At 44.6% G+C, this 20428-nt stretch overlaps 1 protein-coding gene across 1 annotated transcript in view; it reads left to right on the top strand.

Annotated features, from left to right (window-relative positions):
- LOC138498429 (scavenger receptor cysteine-rich type 1 protein M130-like) overlaps positions 1-20428 on the top strand; it is a 950335-nt gene that overhangs the window by 885714 nt on the left and 44193 nt on the right. The window contains exon 14 of the mRNA XM_069622185.1: positions 15977-16303. Within this exon, the coding sequence (XP_069478286.1) occupies positions 15977-16303 (327 nt within the window). The remainder of the gene's footprint in view (positions 1-15976; positions 16304-20428) is intronic.

Genomic DNA, 20428 nt, shown 5'->3' with positions numbered 1-20428 from the left:
TGGCAGGAAGCACTATGAGTACACCCGTTTGCCCCAGGGGTAATGCGAGAGCCCTAGCTTATTTAACAGGATACTTCACAAAGTCTTAAGTAACATCCATGTGCCCAGCATGGTCATCCAGTACATGGACGACTTGTTAGTATGCAGTGACAGTGACTGCTCTAGAGATTCATTTACCTTACTGCAACTGTTAACCTGCAAGGGGTACAACGTTGACAAGACAAAGCTCTAATATTGTAAGCTTGAGGTACTCTATTTAAGACAGTTCTTTTCAGCATACGGCAATAGAATCATACCAGACAGAGCAGTGATTGTGCGTGCCACACCTAAGCCAGTTATAGTAAAGGACATGCAGACATTTCTGGAGTTATGCAACTACTGCAGGGCCTGGATTACAGACTAAGCAGCATAAACAAGACCACACTTACAGGGCATCAAGGAAACACAAAAAGGCAGACATAAGCTATTATGGACATGAGACATGATACAAAGTTTCAACGGCCTAAAAGAAGGGATTTCCACAGCCCCAGTTCTCGCCATTCCAGACCACATGCAGGAGTTTTACATATTTTCACTCTCAAATGGCACACAAATGACAGCAGTACTGACACAGAAGAGCATGATGGGCCATAAGCCACTGGCCTATTACAGCAGTACACTAGATTCAGTGATGCAAGGACAGTGTGCATATAAACAAGATCTCACTGCAGCTGCCTTTCCCATTGTGAAGAGCTCCACAATTGTGTTGTGGTGCTCAGTAACATTGGACGTGGAGCACTCAGTATTTGCAATCTTAGAAAGATCAAAGTCCACCCTCACCACCAGAGAGCATCAGCATATGAGATTATCATCTCAAGCCCAAATAGGACATTGCAAAAGAGTAAATGCTGCCGCTTTCCTTACGGAAGCATGCACAAAGATTTGGAACAACACAACTGCGCCACCTATGAGGGCAAAGAGGATAAAATCCCCAAAGCCAATGACAGTACACTAGAAGAGGGTGAGGTGCTCTTAGTTGATGGGTCAGTGACAATTGAACAGGACACAGGACAAATTCTTACTGGGGGCAGTGGTGCTCGTAGAAGTGGGGGAGTATGAAACACTAGTAATGAAAATACTACCTAGGCACTACTCAACACAAGCAGCAGAGCTCATAGCGCTCATAGCAGCACTTTGAGCATCAAAGGACTGTCATGTAGGACTGTCATGTAACCATCTACTCAGACTCAGCATATGTCACCACAACAGGGCATGCTGGTCTCTCGCAGTGGAAAAGAAGTCATTTTCAACGAGCAGATGGTTCACTATGCAACATGCAGTACTACTAAATGCCCTGATTTCCACCTTGACAGAGCCTTCTGCAGGAGGCCTTCTGTAGTGGCAATCATCAAATGTGCTGCCCCTACCAATAACACTGACAAAGTTTATTTGGGAAACTCAGATGCAGATGTGGTAGCGAAAGTGGCAGTGTACCTCCCAGTGCCCACACCTGCTGAGTACGTTGTCAATACCATTTCGACAAAACCAGAGAAGGACCCATACACAACACTGCCCACAGCACAAATAATTGAGCTCCAATTCAGAGCGCCACAGGAAGAGAAATGCATTTGGCTCAATTCAGGGTTTGTACAATCACCAACTGATCTCTTATGGAAATAGCAATACACAGACAAGGCAGTAATGCCCATTGAACTACTGCTCACGGCATAGGAGCAATTGCACTACCCTTCTCACAGTTCAAAGCATCTTGTTGCAGGAGACATCCAGAAGGACTGGTTCATACCGAACCTCCAAGAACACCTCACAACAATGGTTGTACAGTGCACAACTTGCCAAGTATTCAGCACTGGAATGACGCTCTGCATGTAACAAGGGACTCAAGCCCACCCCATCGGGCCATTGCGCAAGCTCCATATTGACTATGCGGACATGGGTGAGAGATGTAACAGAGTTTGTTACCTCTTTGTAGTAGTGTGCCCCTTCTTGTGATGAGTTGAGGCCGGCCCTTGTGCCCACCCAGATGACAAATGTGCCACAAAACTCCTGGTCCATGATGTCTTCCCCGATGGGGAGTTTGTGAGGCTTTGAAGTCGAATTATGGCACCCACATTTTCAATGAGTTATTCAAATATATCACAGCACTGCTCTGCATCAAGCACCGCATGTGCTCAGTGTATCACCCCAAAGCAAATGGTGTTGTGGAATGAATCAACAGGTTTCTAAATAGCAAGCTTTCCAAACTTTTCATCACCCTAAAAAAGAACTGGATACATTGTTTGCCCATGGCCCTGTTCAATTTGCACACTGAGCCCAGTAAAGACCACCACCTCTCACTACATGAACTAGTATCAGGTAGGCGCATGCACACTCCCATCTTCCCTGTGAAGATGGTATCAGATGCCCATAAAGCTGCAGCAGTTCACGGGCGAGGAAGTTCACAGAATACTTGACAAATTTGAGGGGAATCCAGGACTTTGTGTGGGGGAGCTTGAGGTCACCTCTTGAATTGGTAAAGTTATATGCTCCCGTAACTGTAGAAGGCCTTAACTTGCCCAATGTAGAGCTGTATTATCTGGCGCATCAGCTGTCGCAGATAGGAGACTTGTATAGGGAGCCAGACATGAGATTGGTTCGGGTGCAGCTAGAGCAAGATATAGGGCATGCAAGAGGGAGGGTGATAACACATGAAACATCCAATCCTCAGGGCTATGGCCAATGCATGGGACGGGTACACAGATTACTCAAAGTAGATGCTCATTGGCAGGAGGAAGCCCCTCTCTGGCATAATAAGACCATCACAATAGGGGGGACTGAAATGTGGGCTGAATGGGAAGCTAGATGAATACGACGGGTTATAGATTGACAGGAATGGGATAGCTTGCTCAGCCTTGAAACTTTATATGCCAAATTCCACCTGAGCTCCACTGAGAGGTAGAGACACATCCAACTGGCGCGCTGTATTACAAACGTACTGAGAAAACAGGGCAAGGGGCCAGCGAGCTCGCCGGTGGTGAAAATGATGATAAGCAGAATAGGGGAGACGGCCCTTATCAGGAAAATATACACTGCTCTTAGGGACTTGTATGCTGAATGCACGAGGGAAGGAATTGATAACAGTGTCATGGAGAATTATGGGGTCCAGAGAAGTATGGCTCAAGTTTAACAAAATGTAAAAATATACAGGGATGGTTCTGGACTCCCAATAAGCTGCGGCTAGTGTGTTTCAAACAGCAGGATGCATGGTGGAGGTGAGATGCGCTGGAGGTTAACATTCTGCAAACTGTTTGGTCCTGTGCACAGCTTCAAGGGTATTGGGAGAGTATGTGTAGCTCAGTACAAATAGCCCTGGACAGAGGGATCTCCTGGACTCCAGAATTGGGCATACTAGGTAATCTCTCACAAGAATGCCATCTCAGAGTCCAGGAGGTGAAATGGCTCAGGACGGTAGCTAAGCAAGGCATAGTGAGGATGTGGGGCGCGTAAATAAAGCCGACAGCAGAGACCTGGGAGGTAGAGATGTTAAAGACAGTAGCATATGAAAGGTTAATATGTAGGATGCAGGACAGAGATGAAGAGTTTATGAGGCATTTGGGGGAATTGTTTGAGGTTGGCAGCAGAGACCGGGACACGTGACAGTCAGCCTCAGGGTGCCAAGAACTTCCCCCCTCTAAGGGGGGCATGGGTATGGTGGGAACAACCCACTGGACCACAGTTAGTAGCAACTACAGAGGGAGGAGGATAGCTTGGATGTGATCAAGGATAACTGCTCCCGGCCTTATGTGGTTAGTTGAGTTGAGGCTAGTTCTGTGTTCATTAGTTAGTTCATTTGTCTCATTTTTTCATGATCAGGTTTGTTTACTTCTATCTGGGTCATGGATTGGACTATCAATTGTGGGCTCAAGTTTCATGTTTTTCCATTTTATAAGTCATTTTCTGATACTTTCTTCACTAGTAAAATGGCTTTTAAAGAGTGTGAACACATGGACATTTCCGTTAGTGGTTGTTGGCTGCCAAGAACCTAATCCATTACTGAAGATGTGAGGGAAATCTGATCTGGAGCTTGCGAGGACACCATACATTTGACTTTCATGTTAAACCTGCTTTTCAGAGTACCCTCAAATGGAAAAAAGTTTCAGATTAATTTTGTTCAAGGTAGCTTTTTGTGACTTCATTTCATCATTGAAGTTGTCACAAAAGCCTGACAAGAGAATTTTGAATGCATTTTAGTGCCATTACAGACCCTGTGCCCATGGTAGAGGCAGGTAAGGAGGAATGTCGCAGGTGAGGCTATGAAATATGGTCCTGGGCCCCAGAATCCAAGGTTCAGTAGTACATAAAAGTTAGGGAATTATCACATTCAAGAACTGGTTCCAGGGTACATGTTTGCATCACTGCTGTGTGAGTCCCAGAAGAACACATGGAAGCTAAGGCACCTGCAGGGGCTTTAGTATTTTGTGGTGAAAGACATCTGTAATTTTTTTATTTTTCATTATTTATGTATTGAAAACTACAGTTCAGAAACAGAGGAGTTTAAACTTTTGTTTCAAACATTCTAAAAAACAGTTAGGTTATTCCTTATTGTCCTTCTAACAAAACTTAATTGAATCCAATGGTCCATTTGACCCTTTTAAGTCAAAATTCTTTGCTTCCAATGTCCAAAGTGTAAGGGATATTTCTCTTCTCTAAAGCTTGCTTTTTAGCAAAGAGTCCATGTAGTCCACAACTGCACAAGACACTTTGATGTCTTTCCCTGACATGATCGTAGGACACCAGGCTTCCATGTTCTCATTGACGGGTGCATATTGCCCGAGATATAAAGAACGTTGATTATGAGTGCCTTCACAACTAATGAGTAGATGTTTAGATGACTCAATAGAGAGCTGACAGAAGCGACAGAGGTTGTCTTTCACCTCCTTGTCAGGTCTTTGCCATAAAATGTAGTTCGTATCCAGGGGATTCATTCTCAGTCTTAGAAATTGGGCTCTATGGTGTCGTGAAGGGCTGTGAAGGAGGTATTGAGGCTGAACATTAAGTTTATGTCGACCAATTCCTAAGGCAACTGCAGAGTGCATCTTAGCTCTTTTATCTTGGTTGATTATCCAAGACCAAGACTCAAACTTTTTCTTTGCACATTGGGGTTGGTGTACTAGCTCTGAGATCTTTATATCAGCGGTGACTAAGATTTCATGAAGTTGATGCTCCCATGAATTTATTAGGCCTGCTTGGATACCATTCTTGTCTTTTGAAAGGATCTGATAGGCCGGCATCAGTGAGGGTGCGAGGATTTTTTGCATTACCGCAAAAGATTTCCACAGGACTCTGGTGTAAGGGGAGTTTAATGACAATTCGTATCTTAAGCAGTCATTGAGGCAGACTGCGAAAGGTTCAAGACACAATGCCAAAAACGTCCCTCTAGTGTCTGCCAAGTACCTTCATTGATGTTCCACCCGGCCTCTGCGCCAAATGCTATGGCAGGAACTACCTTTTTAAGGTAAAATGTCAAAACAGGCGCCAACAAGAATTTGCCATAGTCCTTATTTATCTTGGCGCCTTGCAGTGCAAACTTTGTCATCCGGGTTTTTAGATCGAGTTTCCACGGGTGTTCACATATTGAATTGTTAAATTGAATTCCTAAATACTGTATATAGGAGACAGAGCTAAGAATTTCCCCATCAACCGACCACCTGAACGACTTGTCCTTATTATTCAGGCGACCTGTTAAAAAGCAGGTTCTAGGCTCTTTTAAGATTTCTTCAGGTAAGTTTATTTCCCAGTTCTTAGTTACAAATCCACATGAAGACATAAAGGACATAAGCTGAGACAAACACCGTCTCCCATCACCCAGGGTCAGCCAGCTGTAACTGCCACTACACAGAACACTCACTCAGAACATTCCATCATCCACACATAAACATACCACATGACATCACACACTACCTCACCTCAGCCAGGCACAATACAACACGACCACTTGTTAGTATTTTGGTTTTTGTTGCATTTATCTCAAGATCGTTAGTTATGAGATACTTGTGAAGTTTCTTGAGCAACCGCTGGAGTCTAATCTGAGTATTGTCTATCAAGACCAGGTCGTCAGCGTAGATTATACACTTTATAGGAAGTCTGTAATCATTGTCATAGTCTTGGAAGTAGAAGCGGATGGTACTCTGTGCTTGGGACAAGCAAGGGCAGGAGCAAGCGTAACTGGAGAGAACGAGGAGGTAGTGCAGTAAAGAGCTGCAGCATATGCTATGCTGCTAGAGGTGGTCAGGAACAAGAGCAAAATTACAGTGGGGGTCAAAAGGTGTTTATGTCTCAGTTCATACATTATGAGTATTGACAGAGCAATACAATAGAGAGAACAAATATATTCAACAAAATGAGTTGAAACAAGAACACAAAGTACTCACTGGGCCACAACTGCAGAATGCCACAGAATCCCTTTGTTGTGCACTTCCTTTGCACTTTGCACAGCACTGCTGTTTTTAAAGGGCTACCTCAAGCCTTGTCAGCACCACAGTAGAAAGACTCCTTAGCCAACTAAAAAGAGGATAGATCCTTGTATGGCAAGTCCAAGATCCTGCACATTAAACACTCCTTCTCCATCATGGGTAAAAATGCAGTTTAACAAAGAAGGCTGCAACAGACTGCACTTGTCGTGCACATTCATATGTTAAACACAATGGGGACTAAAAGCAAAGATGAAAGACAATATTGTGATGTTTGTCTTTAGTATTGAACTCTTTAAATTTGCAAAATAATATTTTTTTCTCCTTCCCACAGTAAGTTCTAAGGGCCTGATTCATGAAAATGTGTGCAGAAACCCTGCAAGGGCCTCTCGCAAAGGAGGACACTGCGCGAGCCTGCACGCAGAATAACAAATGCGTGCCTCTCGTATTCTTGGAATCTACTTTACAAAGAAACCATATTCGCAAGTCACGGCTTGAACACCCCCGATACGCCCATATGCAAAGCATAAACAGCCAGAAACAGCTACCTTTGCATGCTCCCCTGGGCATGAATACGTGCACCCTTCAAAGAGTGTGTGGGGTCCCCCGCAAATGAGCCTGCATCTCGGGATCCTGTGCAGTGTTCCCCGTAACTGTTGCCCGCACCACAACAACATGCACATGAAAATGTGTAACTCGGTCTTAACTTGTGAAATCTGCATGCAAACCCCTGTAAAATGTTCCTGCACCCCGCTACACTGCATATGCACACCCCTAAGTTAGATCAGAACCCCGGTTTCTTACATGACCCCGAAATACAACCTGCAAACCCACCTTGCTGTGATTCCTATGTACATGTGTTCATACGCCTGCCTTGGGGTGGCGGAGAGATCGAGGGATTTGCATGGCCATTTCCATGACGAGAGGCTGCTCACTAGAATCCATGAATATGTCTTGTGTTGTGCAATTGTGGGTGTGCAAGGTACTGCCTGCAGACCGTCCCCGGAACGCACACCTTTTCGCGTGTTCTTCCTAATTTTCTTAATTTTTCCACTCCCTACTCCGCCCTCTGCGAAGACCTTGTCCATGCTCAATGTGGTGTCTCGAGCAAGGCGCTCGACGGCTCACAGAGATTTGTCGATCCTGTGAGAACTGGACACAAGTCGTGTAAAAGTAACACGCATTTGATTCCATGAATCGACAAACAGAGATTTAAGTGCTTCTTTGGTGTGCAAGTACCCTATTTTCCATGCAAATTTTTCCATGAATCGGGCAGTCGGTCTGTAGATTTCAGACTTAAACAGGGAATGTACACATAGCTGAAGACACTGAATGCATAGACTTAACTCAAAATATTTCTAAAGATGTTAGTCACTGAAAGAATTCTACACATTTTATTTCCAAACAGATTTATAAAATGTGGTATTTTCATTATCGCTGGTAACCGTTACGCCCTTATCTGGGCCTCCCCATGTGCCCAGTACAAACAACATAGGAGCCATATAGCTGCATGACCTTCTCTTTATTCCTCTTTACATGTACTGGCCTCGCTTCCTCCCTGTCCCTCCCCTTCTTCCCACTTCCCATTCCCTCCCCTTGGCCCGGGTGCCTCCTTCTTAAAGGAGCTTGTACTGTTTCCCTGGTAACATCGCTCCCCCCTCTTAACATGAGACTTCCCGGGCTACATTTGTTCAATCTGCCGTTGGGAACTCCGTACAGTCCGATGAAGCCTGCCAGGTAACCCGCAGGTCTCGCCCGCATTTTCTCATTGCAGTGTTGCCCATTTACCCTCTGCTCCCTCCGCCTCGGCAGCCGGCTCTTCCTTTGGTTCCGGTTCCTTCAGGTATAACTTGTGGAATAGAGAGGCCTTTGGCGTCATCTCGCAGTGGTCCCCCATCGTTTTAATCACGCGTCCTTTGTCCCCTGTCAAGAGGAGGAGATCTGCACAGTCTTGTGAATCCTTCCTTTTGTATTGTCTCTGGCACTCTATGGCAGTCTCCTTGATCAGGAGTTGTGGCTCCTTGGCCTTTTGTTTGCGGTCTGCCCTTTGCTTGGTTTCCCTTGTCTCTCCAGCATCTTGCTCAGGCATGTAGTCCGATGGTTGAGACGGCTGCATCCTATGGTGGGACTCGGTACCATGTGGATGGGGGTGGGTATTTTGTGGTCTCCATGAGTTGGGTCACAGTGGGACTATCCTTTTGGCTGTAGCGGCTGTGATGTTCCCCCCTGGAATACATAGGCTCAGGACTTGCCCAGGAGTTGTGCCTCCTCTCTGGTTTGATAAGTTGCTCGTTCATGACATTGACTGTAGACTCTGCGTTCCCAACAAACGGCTTGTGCAGGTTTTCAATCCGGACCTTGACCTTGGGTGCCATGGTGTCATATGAAGTGATGTTTATCAGTCTCCCATATTCTCCCGTGCACCCACCATGAGAGTGGTAGTGGTTCCACCACCCCCGGTTTCGGCATCTTGTAAGGCTCAAGATGTTCGTATGACTCATGATTGTCTCACAGGATGGGTTGAGATTGTGTGCCATCCTCCTGATCAGGTCCATACCTCCCCGCGTGACTTAACTCAGGGTAGAGTAGGTGCTTGTGCCTGCGTGGGCTGAGAGGATAGTTGTATGCATAAGAGTGACACCTGGATGAGTTGATGTTCATGGCCTTGATGGCCCTCATGACATCTGACCATGTCGATGGCAGTATCAGGTACCTCTCTTGTGGCTGCGGTTCCAGGTCCCTTCCATGTGTGAGCAGGTCGTTGGGCCCTCTTGTTTGTTCTGGTCAGCCTTGGTGGTGGTGCTGGTCAGTGTGCGAAGGGTACATGCAGTCTTTCTATGCACCTCACCTGGAAGTGGTTTTCTTGGCCACATCGCATACATCTATGACAGCCGGGCATGGTCGTCTGTGTGGGGACTCAAATCTGCACCTGTAGCATTTTTTGACGCTCAGGGTTTGGTGTTGTGGGCTTTTGAGTCCTTGTTTTCTCCAGGGTCCTGTAGTCCTAGTGTACCTTGGCTGTCCTACTGCAAGTGCCGCGATGGTGTCACGCTTTTTGGTGTTTTCAATGGCAACTGCCTGTATGTCCACTCGCTCATGTATTCCTGCTAGGTCAACAATTTCTTGTAGGGACAGGGGCTTTTTGAGTTTGTGCTTTCTAAGTATCGACGAGGTGCACCCTTCAATGATCTTCGGATCGCCTCTTAATCATTAGAGTTGGCAAAGTCACGATGAAGGATCTTTCTCTGCAGGCGAATGACAAAGTCCCCTATGGATTCATGAGGGAGCTGCATGCATTGGTCGATAAGATAGCGTTCATAATCCCTGTTGGGGAGTACTTTCAAGATGCTGTTGATCGCGGCAAGGCAGTGCTGATACATGCTTTTCTCTTGCGTAGGAATCGGTTTCATTATCCCCTTGATCTCCTTTCCTGCAAGATTGGTGAATATACCCATTTTGTTGGGCGAGTCGTTGTCTCCTACTGCCCTCATAAAGTCCTCAAATTCTTTGACCCACTCCTCCCATCTGTGGCCTTGATCGTGGTGTTGGTGCAAGGGTAATGGGTCGGGTCACCGCAGAAACTTGGCACGAGACGCGGGTACTCAGTTTGCGAGGGCACGTGCCCGTGCATCAGCTACCTGTTATGCTTGGTCCACCATCTTGGTGGGTCCTTGTGGTGTCGGCTCCTTGCGTTATTTGCCGCTGCAGTGGTACCGGGTGCAATGGTCCTGCTGGTGTGATGGACCAGCTGCACCACCCTTTTGGTTGCTTCTTTCATGGGTGCTATCTGCTTGCAGCAGCCAGGTGCTCCGGTGCCATTCACTACAGCTGTGCGCCTTGTGTATGGTAGTGCTGTAGCTGCTCGGAATGCCTCTGGGTGCTCTCCTTTGGGTCCTTGGCCGTGTGGGGTCCGTGGGCCTGTGATAGTGTTTGGCCTGTATGGGCGTTTTCTCTTGGTGGTGGGCCTTGTTCGACCATTATGGGACCTTCTCCTTTACTCCAACCCGGGTATTTGGGTGTGGTATGACTGTGGGGTCTTCCTGTGGGAGGCTGCCTTTGGTGGCGTACCGCTGGCCATGGGACGTGGTGTATCAGGGGGCCAGTTTTAGCGTGGTAATTATTTAGGGTGGCCCGCATCATCCCTTGCTGCACCGCATGGTCGCTGGTCTGTGTGACCTAGGTACTGGCTGGTGCAGTTGGCCACACATGTCACGTGTCCTGCTTGCCTTTGCTGCCAGAATGCGTGGATGTTTCAATGTCTTGTACTCTGGCTTCTTGCGCTTGGGAGCACCTCACTGTGTCCCTGGGCCTGGGTTAGTCTTTGGCCCATATGGGCATTTGCGTGTGTCAGTGGTCGCTGGTTTTTGGGCCGTTGCTGCTTATGGCAGCACTTTTTATAGTGGGTTGTGGCGTTACTGATCAGTTAGTGCCACTTGTATGAGTTCAGGCTATTCTCTCCCACTGCAGTGGCTGGTGAAACGTGTTGATGCTCATGTCCTTTGCAGGGTGGGGATTGGGTGGGCCAGGGCTGTGCACAGGAGCTGCTCCTCTATTTTGTTTCATACTCTGCCTGCTCTTTCTACCGGGTCGGTCCTCTTCTTCCTCACCGCATCTCCTTGCAGCTGGGCATACTAGGTGGGCCGCTCCTCTGTTGCGGCTCATGCTTCTGGGCTCCACATGGTCGCCTATCCACCTGTGGGCACCTCTCGTCCGTTATGCAGTCGCACTGCAGTGTAGTTCACCTCTTCTGTGCTGCTGGCCCACGCGGCCATCACTTCCACACACTGCTGGGTACCTTTCGCCCTCCTCACTGCTGGGCACGCTTCCCAGTCATTCTGCCGGGCTCTCCTTGTCGACCTTCTACACTGCTTGGGATGCATCGTCTCCTCATCGCCAGTTGTTACGCCCTTAGCTTGGCCTCCCTGTGTGCCCTGTACAAACAATGCAGGAGCCATACATCTTCATGACCTTCTCATTATTCCACTTTACACGTACTGACCTCCCTTCCTCCCTGTCCCTCCCCTTCCTCCGCCTTCACGTGCCCTCCCTTGGCCCTGGTCCTTCCTTCTTAAATGGGCGTGTACTGTTTCCCTAGTAACAGCAACACGTTTCGTATGACCACTGGAACTTGATGCACTGTGTTACAGCCACTAAATGTGATATTCCTTTACAAAGTATATTGACTTAATTTAAAAAGACAACACCCTCATTTGCAGACACTGAAGGCATAGCCTTGCCTAAACTGATTTCTGAGTCTGCTCATTTACTGATATCATTCTGAGATGTTTTATTTGCAAATAAATGTTTTATTTTAACAGTAAAAGCAACATATGCTTGGTCCTGCCCCCAAAGGATGGTACAATGACCTACAACCATGGAATATAATCTAATCCTTCCACCAACACATTCTAATATTCATGACACAAGAAGCACATACGGAGAATGGCCACAAAAAGAGGATCATTCTTCATAGATGTTTAGAGCATCTTAACTAAGAACAATTCCAACACTTCATTTGCAAATATGTTCACCTATTAGGCACAAACAATTGCACAATCTGGTTTAGCTACTAAATTAATGTATTCACTTCCTACCTCCAAATTATACTAAAGCTTTTCTATGCAACTAACATGTAGGTGGACCTGCTACAAAACTACTACACCTACACTTGCAACCACTGAGTGCACTCACTTTTCTAAAGGGGATTTAAATCTTTTCATTGGCAAATTTAAAATCAACAAGTATTTGGTCTAGCCAAAAAAAGAAGTGAAAGAAAGGGGCAATGTGTTACAGCCACCCCATATTTTCCGCTCCTGCCTCCAGAGAATTCTAAAATGTTTCTATGCAAACAAGGTACACACTTGGAAGGCACTGCAGAGCCTGAAAAACAATCTATTGCTCTCGATTCATTAAAAAAGGTTTTATTTGCAAAATATAATATAATTTACAACATTGAAGTAATGTGTTTGCGGTTCCACACTATTATGGCAACTGAGTGGCAGCACTAAAAGTAAACTTGGCCTTCAAATAGACCAAACTATCTGAGACAGTGCATCAGTTATTTCCAACAAAAGCACCCCCTGCTGAAAAGAATTTGAAGATATTATTTCAAAAATATTTCTAAACCTTTCATTTGCGAATTTGCAAGCAGTAAACATGTGATCTGGTCTCAGAAATATGATGCACTGAGTTAGAATGTGAAAGTGAGCGTCCCCCAAAAAGGCATTTCATTTAAAACTCCCCAGTGAGAGTCAATGATGGACACACCCCAGATGGGAATGAGACCAAGACCAAGTGCAGGTGAAGTCAAAAAGTAAAGTTTATGTAAATCAATATAGGGCAAGAAGAGCATTCTGCACACTCCAAGAGCGCTCTGCCAAACATCAGCAAACATTCACATGTATTACAAAGTTGCATCATAGATGACATAAGCTCTAAAGGGCACATAAGTTGTGGAGATTGGGTGGTGAAGACTAGACACTATGTAATCGATAGGCCCAGTGCTCCAGGATTGGCGGAGGTCCACGTGGTGCCAGCGTCATGCTTTCAGGTCAGCTGAACTCATCAGGGTGGAGCTTTGGTCAGATGTTGGTTGATCGATACATCTTTGACTGTGCTAACACTTGTCCTTGTGGCCACACATACTCATTCATTGTTAATTGTAATTCATGATGCTGGACAGCCACCCTGCTGTGTGATTGACAGCCAGGCTGTGTGAATGGGGTAAAACTGCATATAAAGCAGGTCTCTGGGTCTGGAAAGGCGGAGTTGCCACTGGAACAAAAGAAACAACAAGGAGCTGACAGAAGAGGATCCCTACAATGACTGACCCGCCCGGTGAAGCCCAACTGCAGGACCGAATCTTCAAGCTCCAACGACAGCGAAGGTCTACCAGGAATCGTCTTCCTCTGAGCTGGTGGGACCAAACAGTTTGGCCAAACTGCAAGCCAGGAATCCCTGCTTTGTTTGAATTTGCTGTACAGAGCTACACTGAACCGGATAGCCAGGAAGGTCGGACCCTGGTTGGGTTTTAAGGAGCGCACCTTTTATTTGTTGCTTTGCTCTGCTGCTGGTTTCTTCCCTGGGCAGTGCAGAACCCTCCAGGCTTCCTACTTCATGTCAGTGTGACAGTTGCTTCAGGAACCGTGAGCCTGCAGGCACTGCCAGGAATTTCCGCCTGAGCTAAAGTGTCTCCATTTAAAGGTAATGTGCAAATCCGGTTGTTCATTTTGTCTAGCCAAGGTGAAGGTGTGTGAAACCTTTTGCCATTATGAGGGCTTTTCCTTCTCTACTCTTTAAGCTAACTTTTCTGCCAACCATCTGGAACTCTTGACAAAGACTTAACCGTGAACTACCCTGAACTGTGTGATCTTGAGCAAAAGACTTTTGTCCTATTGACTTTGGCCCTAAGCCTGTTGATGTGATTCCATCACTGTAGTTCCTCTTTCTAGATTGCCCTGCTTACTTACCTGTTGGTGCTGCCCAAATTTTACCTAACTGTGTCTTTCCCTCCCTTTTTAAATTACTGAAGTGCCATTGTTTAACTTGTCCAGAATCTATTGGGAGTGGTGTGGTGTATTAAGAGTGTGATTTTTCAACTGCTTTGCTTTAGTGAGATGTTATACAACTAATGTGTAAATAAATGTATATTGTTTTACTCAGAAACCTTGATTCAGTGTTTGTTTGAATCATGGTAATTGCTGTCCTTTGTGTAACTATTGATACTGCTCACTTGCTCTTGAGATATGTCTGGCTGCTCGGCCATCGCTACCACTTTACTGTGTAGCACAGGCTTGTACCAAAGGTGAATTTGTACTGACACGTGTAGTCTTAATTGTGTGTGGTGTTCCCAAGGGGTACTGCATTTAATTCTTTTTTATTTATTTTGCATTTTTAAAGCGCTCACACAGCCCGCGGGCATAAAGGCGCTGTTACAGGAATTGTTTGTTTTTTTAGTTACATAATTGTTTTTATTTTTTTGTCTTAGTTGCATATTTATAACATGCTTAAATACTGTGAGTGTGCACCGGGGATCGAACCTGTGTTGCTTCAAACCGTCTTGCTTAAAAGACGAGCACATTGCAGCTTAGCTATCCTCCCGGGTGGGGAATTCTGCCTAACACACGGGGTGAGTAATAGGTGAGCAGCTTTGATGAGTTCAGGAGGCTTATCAGGGGGCACAGGCAGTTGGATATATGAGGCCTTAAGTTGCCAAAGCTTGTTCCGTGCGTTTGTTGATCTCCAAACCGCCTTTTATACTGTGCATAGGGATCTTTAATGGGTTGCCTTGGAGGAAGCAGGTATCACACTAACCTTGGTTAAGGCCATTAAGGCACTGTATTTTGATAACAGCGCATACAGATCCGTTGGGGGTTGCATGGAGAGACCACAGACCCAGTTTCTATTGGTATTGGTGTCAGGCAGGGGTGTGTTCTGGCCCCTTGCTGTTTTCATTATATATCAATAGTATGGTTCCTGCGTTTGGATGCTCCAGGATTGGGACGCCTCCTTTGGTTCGCTGTCCAAAACCCCAAAGGGGCTGCAGAACCAGTTGGATGTTTTTGACAAGCAGTGTGCTGCAAAAGGTCTGCGGATTAGCTATTCTAAAACAAAAACAATGCAGTGTCATCAGGTTGGGCCTAAGGCCCGCAGAGGGGTGAGGTTCCACTTGAACTCTTGGTCGTTGGAGTCAGTGAAGACAGGAGCCTTCCTTCCTCACCTCTGAAGCCAATATAAAAAAATTGGCTAAGCAATAAATCTCCACCCTATAAGGCCTCCTCCATGTAAACTGACCATCGCCGACTTATGATTTGTTAATCTTTAGTCTGTCATACCAGACTCTATGGCTATGAGCTTCTGCTGGACCCACCTGTAACCAGTGTCCCTCATTGTTGTTATTACACCTGACTGTGATATGACTATATTGCACTTTCTGTATGTAACAACTAAGGTTTTCAAGCACCCAGTTACCTCAGGTTTTGGTACGCGATACAAATAATAAATAAATACAAAATATAGCCACCAAATATTTTCCCTTACTGGCTCCAGAGAATTCTAAAATGTTTCTATGCAAACAAGGTCCACACATGGAAGGCGCTGCAGTGCCTGTAAAACATTTTATTTGTAACATTGAAGTAATATGTTTGTGGTTCCACACAACTATGGCAACTGAGTGGCAGCACTAACAGTAAACTTGGCCTTCAAATAGACCAAACTATTTCAGACAATGTACCAGTTACTTCCAACAAAAGCACCCCCTGCTGAAAAGAATTTGAAGATATTATTTCAAAAATGATTCTAAACCTTTTATTTGCAAGTTTGCAAGCAGTAAACACGGTATCTGGTTTCAGATATATGATGCCCTGAGTTAGAATGAAATCTATTTCCATCTGGTTTCATGCAAGCATTTCTATGCAAACAATGAGAACACGGCGGGGTGTACACCTGGGGTAGATGTCCTCCTCACACTCATTCATAGTCACTCAGTCGCTTCATTAAAAGTCTTCTTCCTTCTGCCCCTCTGTTCACAGGTGGTGCTGATGAGCTCCGTCTGGTGAATGCCGGTGATGCCTGCAGCGGGCGGGTGGAGATCAAACACGAGAACAAATGGGGAGTGGTGTGTAGCATTGGCTGGGATTACGTGAATGCAGAGGTGGTCTGCAGAGAGCTTGGATGCGGGTCACCTGAACGAGTAATAATAGAACGTCGAGGTGTCTTTGGTGAAGGCACCCGGAGGATTTGGCTGAGTAATGTCCACTGCAGAGGAAACGAGACTTCTCTCTCCCAATGTCCACATGGAGGCTGGGGGAACAATGACTGCGTAACGCACAGAAGAGAAGCTGGAGTAAGTTGTTCAGGTAAGAGAAGTACAAACAGACACTGCAGAAACATAATGAGAATATTTCATAATGTATTAATAAAGAGGGGGACCGGTACTGTGATCATGATATGAGTATTCTTTGAGAAAAAAAAGCATTCACAAATTAAGTTTATTTGATATTTTTGTTGCCAAAGTCCAATAGAACAATCTACATGTTGATTATTAAATGCTGTCAGATATTACATATATGTTGTTTGTTTTTTTGTTAAATTGTAAGGTGCACCAAACGCGTAGGTTACTGGGTGCAATGAGTACAAGGATACTTAAAGCTTAGGTTACATAGTATGAAAGGTTATATGGAGATAGGAGGGCAGCAGAAATTATTCCGGAGGAATACATCAGAATTATACGGTAGGTAGCATATATCAGGTGAGTAAGAGATAAGAAAGTATAAGTGTAGTAAATTCATCAGGAGGATTATAACACAGGTATACAGTAGGTGGCAAATATCAGGTGAGTAAGAGAATTACAAGTATGAGTACAGTAAAGATCAGATGTCATTGGATCGCAGCCAATTTAGGGTATTGCGTCTAAAGCTGAGGAAGGTTTGGTCAGCTCTGAGAGAGAGAAGAAGGGTATAAAAGAACTTTTAGTCTGAATCTGGGTACATTCAGACAGAAGGAGTTAGCTGCTCTAGAGGTTAGGGTGGAGGTTTTTCTTACTATTCTTTTTGTTAGGTAGGGGGGTGCTGCATTGTTTAGGCTCTTGAAAGTAAGGGAGACTGTTTTAAGCTAAATTCTGTCATTTATCTTCAGCCAGTGGTGTTGTCTTCTGATTTCTGACACATGTTCTCTATTGGGTATGTTCAGAGCAGTTCTTAGTGCATTGTTATGTAAGATTTGGATTTTGTCGAGGATATACTTGTGGCACCTAGGTATAGGGCGTTACAATAATCCAATTTTGGGAGTATTAGTGCGTTAGCAAGGATAATGCAGCCAGCCTTGGATGAAAATGCCTACAAGCCCTAATTAGCTTGCACATGTAGGCAGATGATGATGCCATGGAATTTACCTGTTTACTAAGGGTTAGAGTGGAATTGAGGTAAAAGCCTAAAGTTTTCACTTCTTTAACTACCTTGATTGTATTTCCATCTATGTTGAAGGCAGCGTAGTTAGAGTTCAGTTTTTTTAGGTTGACAGCTGATCGAAGAATCAGGAGCTCCGTTTTGTCATCATTCAGGCAGAGGCCATGGGTTGCATCCATGCCTGAATGAGGAGGTAGATTTGATTTACCAGAGCCGTGTCCTTGCCATAATTGCCCGAAAGTGGAATGAGGATCTGGGTGTCATCTGCATAGTTAGTGTAGGTGACACCCAGCCAGTCAAATTTGTCAAACGGAGGTTTTGTAAATGTACATGGTCGGCGATACACAAGATCCTTGTGGAACGCCGCATGTAGTCTGGATAGGGTCTGCAGATGCTGATGGGGAGAACACTCTCATTGTTCTGTTATTTAAGAAGGATTGGACCCAGGCTATTGTGTCCTTCGAGACGTGGGCAGCCGAGGCCAGGTGTTTGCACAAAACTTTTTGGTCCAAAATCTGAATGGTTCTGGAGTGCTAGAGGATTCGATGGGCTGGTAGATTGCAACTCAAGGTTGGGCAGGCTTTTTTTATCAACAATCTTATTTTGGAGTGATATTATTTTGTTAGCTAAAGCATTCTGTATGCTTGTGCACCATGGTTTTTCCTTGGGCACATTGTCTATGGGAGGCATGAGGAATTCAATTTCTCGTAAAATCACAAATAGTTCTGTGGTGTTGGAGCTCGCATTAGTGATTCCTTCGGTATGAAGGTCTTTTTAGTTCAAATTACTTCCTTTTTGTAGCTATTTGCAAAGTCGGCCAAGTGCCGCTTATTTTCTTCTGAAGGAGGGTGGCGCTATAAGGTTTCCAGTTTTCTTTTTTTGTAGGCTAAGGTTTTTAAGTTGTTGCGTGAACCAGGCATTGAGATGTGCGCGCTGTTTGCTTCTACGCATTTTGACAGGTGCAATAATGTCTAAGGCATCAGACATAGTATTATTGTATACTTCGACAAGGAGGTTGGGGTCAGTGGCACTTGGGAGTGAGTTGACCGAGGGTAGGAATATCTTGTGAAAGAAATATAGCATCAAATGTATATTTTAGGATCATTACACACAAACAGGTATTAGATCTAAATAAACATGCAGGAATACCATCAGGGCCGGCAGCCCTCGAGGGATTTAGTTTCATAATTGCCCTAGATATATCTTCGTGAAACAAGGAAGATTGAATACCTAGGGCATTACGAAGATCAGTTCTGGCATAGTTTGAAAATTGGACCGGTAGGCTTGATGAAATTAGCCCCCTCATCAGCTGATATGCCATTTTCCTTTAGACTCTCTTTAGGATCATTTATCATCCTGAGGATTGACCAAATGTTCCGTGTATCACTTTTCAGTAAGTGGTGCATCATATTTTGATTGTCATTTAGGTAGAGTTTGATTTTTAAATTATTCACTGCAGTTTTATAGTTAACAAGGATGTTCTTTTTTTAAGAGGTAGTAGTCGAGCGGTTGAAGAACTAATTTAGAAAGTTGACAAATCTTATAGTTCTTACACTTCTTTATTTGAAATATTCAAAAGATTTCTATATTAAAGGTATGTATATATTGTTTTTTATACAATGTTAATTTTGTTTTCTTTACCATCTCAATAAGATGGTAATCAATCCTCTCAGATATGAGTAAATCAATTCTGCTTGGATCAAGATATGAGTCTGTCACAATTGTATTCATTTCCGAATTAACTTTGATTAGTCTTGTCAACTGATGACAAGTTGAGGGATTCCATCTGACCGAAAGACCTACCCGATCATTTTCCACCAATGTCAAGACCTGATTGGATTCAAATGACCAACAATCTACTTTCAATTTTAGAGCGATTGCATGGTGGGCACCAAATCCCAGTTTTTTTATGTAAATTAGATCACATGAATTATGTGGTGTCGAGGATTTTAAAAAATGATCTATATGCGAATACAATCCTCCTCGTGACCATTTATTGGCTGGGCCCTTATCGCAAATGGGGACTGCTTGGATATACCAATTACGGAAGAAGTTCACCCATTGTTTACCATTCTTTATAGTATTACTAGCATTTAAAGAATTCCGCCCAATACACATATTATAAGACATGCAGGAAGAATTAAAATCACACCCAACCACGACACCCAGATGTGCGTGTCGGGTAAATGCACTTTCAAGAATTGTGTCAAGTGTTTCAGTCATTTTATTGAACGTAGTTGTACCCCTATTCCAATAAATACACATGATTGATAAGGAATTTTCACATAGTAAACCAGGGGTTAGTTCAATGGCTATTACAGAGGCATCCTCATAAATACATTTTGTAGTAAATTAGCAGGTGTTGCTAATAAGAATTGCTAGCTCCCCCCCCGAGGGTCTACCCTTTTCCCCTCTGGATGCAGGCTGAGAATAACATTCAAACCCTTCCACATTAAAGTGTATTACATGCATGGTTTCTTGTAATAGCATAACAGCCGGGTAGGCATTAACATTAAGAGTACCCCACCATCGGTTGAAATTAGCCAACCGACAACTATTCCAAGAAAGACATTCAAAAGGTTTTACATGCTGCGTAAGGCTAGGGTGGTGCTGCCAAAGTGGAAAGAAGCGGCCACAGCGTCACATGCAAACAAAAGGTGTTCAATTCTATTGGTTTCATTTATAAGTTCCCAATTGCTACTCTCATAATTCCGATCTCATAATGAGTGCGCTCATGGCCCTTATTAAGCAAATCCAAGATTCTTGCCAACACAGGAAAATCAGGACTTAATGATGGGATGTCAAGAGTAATGCTCTCTGAACGTACTTCATTATTGGAGACTTCCTTGTCTCTGTCATTCAGACTAGACTGGAACTTCTGTATGTCTATAATCATTCTGTCATTAAGTGCAGTTTGAGCACTTTTTACATTTGGGGAGGTCACCATAGGTTTACTGGGGGAGTCATTGGTAACAAGGTCAGTTTCCCATACCATTTTAGATGTTTCACCACCTAAGACACCAGTGTTATAATTGGGTACAGTATTAGTCTTTTTTTGGGCATGGTTACTCATCATGA

This window comes from Ambystoma mexicanum, chromosome 5q, assembly GCF_040938575.1.
Source record: "Ambystoma mexicanum isolate Mex_15411 chromosome 5q, UKY_AmexF1_1, whole genome shotgun sequence".
Classification (NCBI taxonomy): Eukaryota; Metazoa; Chordata; class Amphibia; order Caudata; family Ambystomatidae; genus Ambystoma; species Ambystoma mexicanum.
The sequence above is the reverse complement of the archived record's forward strand: the minus strand, read 5'-3'. Positions and strand labels throughout refer to the sequence as shown.